Source organism: Sinocyclocheilus anshuiensis, unplaced genomic scaffold (genome assembly GCF_001515605.1).
Source record: "Sinocyclocheilus anshuiensis isolate Anshui unplaced genomic scaffold, SAMN03320099.WGS_v1.1 scaffold798, whole genome shotgun sequence".
Taxonomy (NCBI): domain Eukaryota; kingdom Metazoa; phylum Chordata; class Actinopteri; order Cypriniformes; family Cyprinidae; genus Sinocyclocheilus; species Sinocyclocheilus anshuiensis.
Window position 1 is genome coordinate 126,909 of NW_015542359.1, and position 4,793 is coordinate 131,701.

Sequence of the window (4,793 nt, forward strand, 5' to 3'; positions counted from 1 at the left end):
ATATATCTGAGCTAAACTTATACTTAGCCTCCAACTCACACACTGGCGAGTAAAATCTGAGAATTTATTAGCAATTGGCTAATATTAGACATAATTTAGTCGCCCAGAGTAAGATTTAGTCGCATATGCGATTGATTTACTCGCAATGTAGAGGGTTGTAGTTTGTGTTTCTGGAATAGTACCAAACTTTAAGCTTTTATCTTAATTTAATGCTGTATATTGAGCAGCGGACAATGTTAAATCCATATAGGCCAGTAGCGAACCGTGACCTTTGAACCTTGTCCCTCTCCCCCTACCCTCGTCGGGTTCAGACTGCCAGCCTAGCTTACAGAGTCTAATTCTAAAAGTCATTTTTGACAATTCCACCTTTGAAACAAGAGGCTATTCCAGCCTTAATGCGGTCACATACCGGACGAGAAGCGCAGTGCCATGTCTTTAACACTAGAACCGCCAGAGGTCACTGTATAACTAAAAGCGCCGGCGGGTAAATTTTCCCCCCGCACATGACAACTGTATTTATATGGCTAAAGAACATATTATTTCACTGTATTATGCCACTGTCTTCACAAAGAAGTGTCTAGAGTCATGAAATGATTATGTCTAGTCATCAACTATATTTTTATCCTGTTGTTTTATGTTCAAGACTTTTTTTAATGCAGGCTACACTAATCCATAATGGTCAGTAGCCTAAGCTAAAAAAAAAAAAGCCTGCACTGACAACGGAAATTAGAAGGTAGTAGCCTAAATATTTGGGTGGTGTAATATTATAATACAATGTCATTAATCAATATATTAAGATATCCCATGGTATTTAAATTACTAAAATAGCCTATAGACAATAATGAGCAATAATAATTCACCACACTGCATATGATGCGAGGACAGATTCAAGCGCACCGCTTCACCTAAATATTTATTCATTTGTTTAGTTATATCATTTATAATTTGAATAAGAGAACAACACCGTTAAACTTTGGGTAATCAACAAATGGTTTTATTAATTTCATCATATAGATTGGATTTTTTTTTTTTTCTTCAGGAAATGGCCAGACTAGAATAGCAACACAGTAGCGAACAATAAACGATATGGCAAGACAAAAATTAAATAATTAAACCAAAGTTTGACCAATTAGAGTAACGTGAGGCTAAAACATGTAAATATGATATTCTGGACCACTGTCAGATGAGCCGTCATGCTGAGCCGACCCAGGACGCATAACTTACCATCAGACTCTCCATCACTCATTGCATTTAGTGTTTCTAATTCCTACCTTCCATCAATCGCCTTTTTTTTTAGTCATTTTGACTTTATTTATGAAACTGATAACCGCTAAATCAGTGAGTGAAAGGCAAGAAAAGGACAGTGTGAAAATACATGCATTATATAGGTGGGTAAATTTTACCCGCTGGTGCTTTTAGGTATAAATGCCCCGTTTTTTTATTTGGTTTTATTTAAATAATTTTTAACAACATTGGATTGTAAATTACATAATTTTAGTAAAAGTCAATGACTGGGAGACTTGAATGTTTTATTTTAAATCTTTTATATACATTTGAAAAACAGCCACGGGTAAAATTTACCCCGTGGCGGTTCTAGTGTTAATATTCGTACGCATCGTTTTCTACACTCGCACCACCGGCCTCCGTGCTTTGACTACAATAGACCGCACTTTCTCATTCGGTTTGCTCTGTTTTTTTTTTTTTTTTTTAATCACCGAACCGAACTTCAAACTCATTGACACCACTTGCTCATTCTTGAAGTGAATGTTTGACTGTTTGGAGAGTAGATTAAAGGTTTTGGACTGCCATCTCAAACTGAACGCGATGAAAAATAATATACATTTTGGTTTAATACTGGAAGATGTACATACTCAAGTTGTACTGAATAATATTTTCATTTTGGGGAAATTTTATATTCATAAATGGAAGTGCCTTAATACAAAGCCATTGTTTTCTGTTTTTCAAAAGGAATTTTGGATGTACTGTAAATCTGTAAGATTTTAAAATGTAAAACTGGAAGAAGACTTTGGTTTATTGCAGAAATTTAAACTATTAGAAGACCCTATTGTGTAATTCTTGTTTTTCTTTATTTTCTCTCTTCATGTTTTTTTTTTCTTTTGGATTGGTGCTCTGTTCTTGAGGATCTTCTTACGATCTTGTATTGCCTTATTGTATGTGTTTTTTGCAATAAAAAAAAAAAAGATCGCTCCTGGTGTGAATAGCTCCATAGGGATCTATTGTTTTGATTCAAAAGCGTCATCGCGCCAAACATTTCCGCCGATTTTCGCGTTCAGTGTGAAAAGGCCTTTACACTCTACTATTTGTGGCGGCATATAAATGCAAATTCATTCTCTGCCAGCAGGTGGCGCTTAGAGCGGGAGAAATAGAGGTTTCCCCAATAACCTGTACACAAAGCAGCGCTTCGCTCACAAATGCTGCATTTGTCAGACATGACATGCAAGATGAAATGAAAATGACATCCAAAATTTTCTGAAGACAGTCGGTTTCCTTCAGAAATACAGTGATATAAAAACACCCACACCGGGTTTCGATTTTGAAACGTGTAGTGCTCATGTTTATTCAGCGAAGTCAAAGCCTTTCGGAAAATCTATTTGTTGCGGTCAGTTTTGATATTGTGGCGGGCCGCCACAAATAAATCAATGTATGGGCAACACTGGACCATTGTAGTGGTGTATAATTGTAATATACGGTTTAGTCTGAGCTCTTGTTTTTGTTTATCATTTTCAGTTTAGTCATTTTAATTTCTTTAAGCAGTCAACAATTATACATTTTTAATTATTAATATAGTATATATTTTTTTGGATTTACCATCCAATTAACAGGGTTTTTGCATAGTTTTTTTTTTTAAATCCAAAACTTCTGTTTTATACCTCACCCCATAGCCTAGATTGGTTCCCTCTCAGACAGACTCTAGTGCTCCACATCCCATCCTTCCAACAGTGGATACGACCCAGTCCATCGCTCCCTCCCAGGCTGCTAACTTCATGAATGACGCTATAGAGAAAGCCCGCAAGGCAGCTGAGCTGCAGGCCAAGATCCAGTCCACACTGGCTATGAAACCCGGAATTCTGGGTGCTTTGGGAAACACAGGGCCACATAACCTGGTAGCCCTGGCTAACCTGCACGCCATGGGCATTGCACCACCGTGAGTGTTTTATACATCTAAAAATAACAGTTCTTAGAAAGGGCATGTAGACATTTTTGGCAGCTCTGACGAAGAATATTGGGAATAAACATCATGTTTTCTAGTAACATTTTTTTTAATTGCAATGTTTTAATGTTTAGGAAGAATTTATTGCTAAAAAGAATTCAAGTTAAAAGTTTTCTCATATTTGCTTACAGTAAAGTGGAACCACGTGAGGTCACAAAGCCAACACCCCTCATTTTGGATGAGCTTGGACGAACTGTTGATGCCAGTGGGAAAGAGGTTGAACTCACACATCGTATGCCCACTCTAAAAGGTACCATATGCTGCCACAGAAATATGAATCTCTCACTCTTCGTTGTTACTAATGTTTTTTTTCTCTCTCTAGCCAACATCAGAGCAGTGAAGAGGGAACAGTTTCGGCAGCAGTTAAAGGAAAAGCCCAGTGATGACCTAGAATCCACGTCTTACTTTGACACACGTGTGGCCATCAACTCTGCACAGAGAGCCAAGAGAGGGTTTAGGTTCCATGAACAGGGACGCTTTGAGAAGATCGCCCAGCGCATACGCACAAAGGTGGATAACAGCATGCCTCTTTATTTTTGACTCTAAAATCTATAGATTAAAATGGCTTGGAGCAATAACAAGTGAAAACAATATTATCTTCTGTTATCAGGCTCTGTTGGAGAAACTACAGATGGAGATTGCTCAGGCTGCCAAGAAGACAGGCATACAGGCCTCCACTAAACTGGCTCTTATTGCCCCCAAGAAGGAATTGGGAGAGGGGGAGATTCCTCACATAGAGTGGTGGGACTCCTACATTCTGCCTTCCCACATAGAACTGTAAGAGCCAACAGCTTTCAGCTTTTAAATGTCAGTAGACAACTATAAATAATGTAAGACAAATTGTATTTGAAAGAAATTGTTTTAAATTAAATGGTTGAGCCAAGTGTAAATTTGCCATTTACTTGCCATCATGTCTTTCCAAAGCCATGACTTTCTTCCTGTGAAACAGTTGTAAAGAATTCAGTGTGACATTTTCCGTACAATCTGGCAGTCATGTCATTCCTTTTGATAATTCATAACAGAATTTAGTGAAAGTGGTCATTACATTTCTTCTGTTCTTTTTCTCAGATCTGCACATACTAATTTTGATGAGGTGGAAATGCATGGAGTCACCAACCTAGTTGAACACCCAATTCAGATGGCCCCTCCAGGTATTGATACATGCACACATCAAAACCTTCTACAAACAGAAACTGGTTGATCCTAACCTTCTCGGTTTCTATTTCTCTCTCTCTCTTTGCTTCTCTTTCTTAGTGGATACAGATAAGCCAGTGACTCTGGGTGTGTATCTGACCAAGAAGGAGCAGAAGAAGTTGAGGAGACAAACTCGCAGAGAAGCCCAGAAAGAGTTGCAGGAAAAGGTCCGATTGGGTCTTATGCCCCCACCTGAACCTAAAGGTATATTACCAGCTAGGCACCAGTCACAAAGGAGGTTTAAAATGTATTTAATGTTAACCTACCAGTCGAAGGTTTGGGCACACCTACTCATTCTTTATTACAGTTGTTTTTCAGCTTTAGATTTTTCACATCATAACTTAAGAACGTTTATATATATGTATAT

At 37.9% G+C, this 4,793-nt stretch overlaps 1 protein-coding gene across 1 annotated transcript in view; it reads left to right on the top strand.

Moving 5' to 3' along the window:
* The window catches only part of LOC107691874 (PRP3 pre-mRNA processing factor 3 homolog (yeast)), a 29,175-nt gene that overhangs the window by 13,895 nt on the left and 10,487 nt on the right, over positions 1 to 4,793 (top strand). The window contains exons 6-11 of the mRNA XM_016490701.1: positions 2,904 to 3,166; positions 3,364 to 3,482; positions 3,555 to 3,742; positions 3,843 to 4,009; positions 4,301 to 4,383; positions 4,487 to 4,630. Of these exons, the coding sequence (XP_016346187.1) occupies positions 2,904 to 3,166; positions 3,364 to 3,482; positions 3,555 to 3,742; positions 3,843 to 4,009; positions 4,301 to 4,383; positions 4,487 to 4,630 (964 nt within the window). The remainder of the gene's footprint in view (positions 1 to 2,903; positions 3,167 to 3,363; positions 3,483 to 3,554; positions 3,743 to 3,842; positions 4,010 to 4,300; positions 4,384 to 4,486; positions 4,631 to 4,793) is intronic.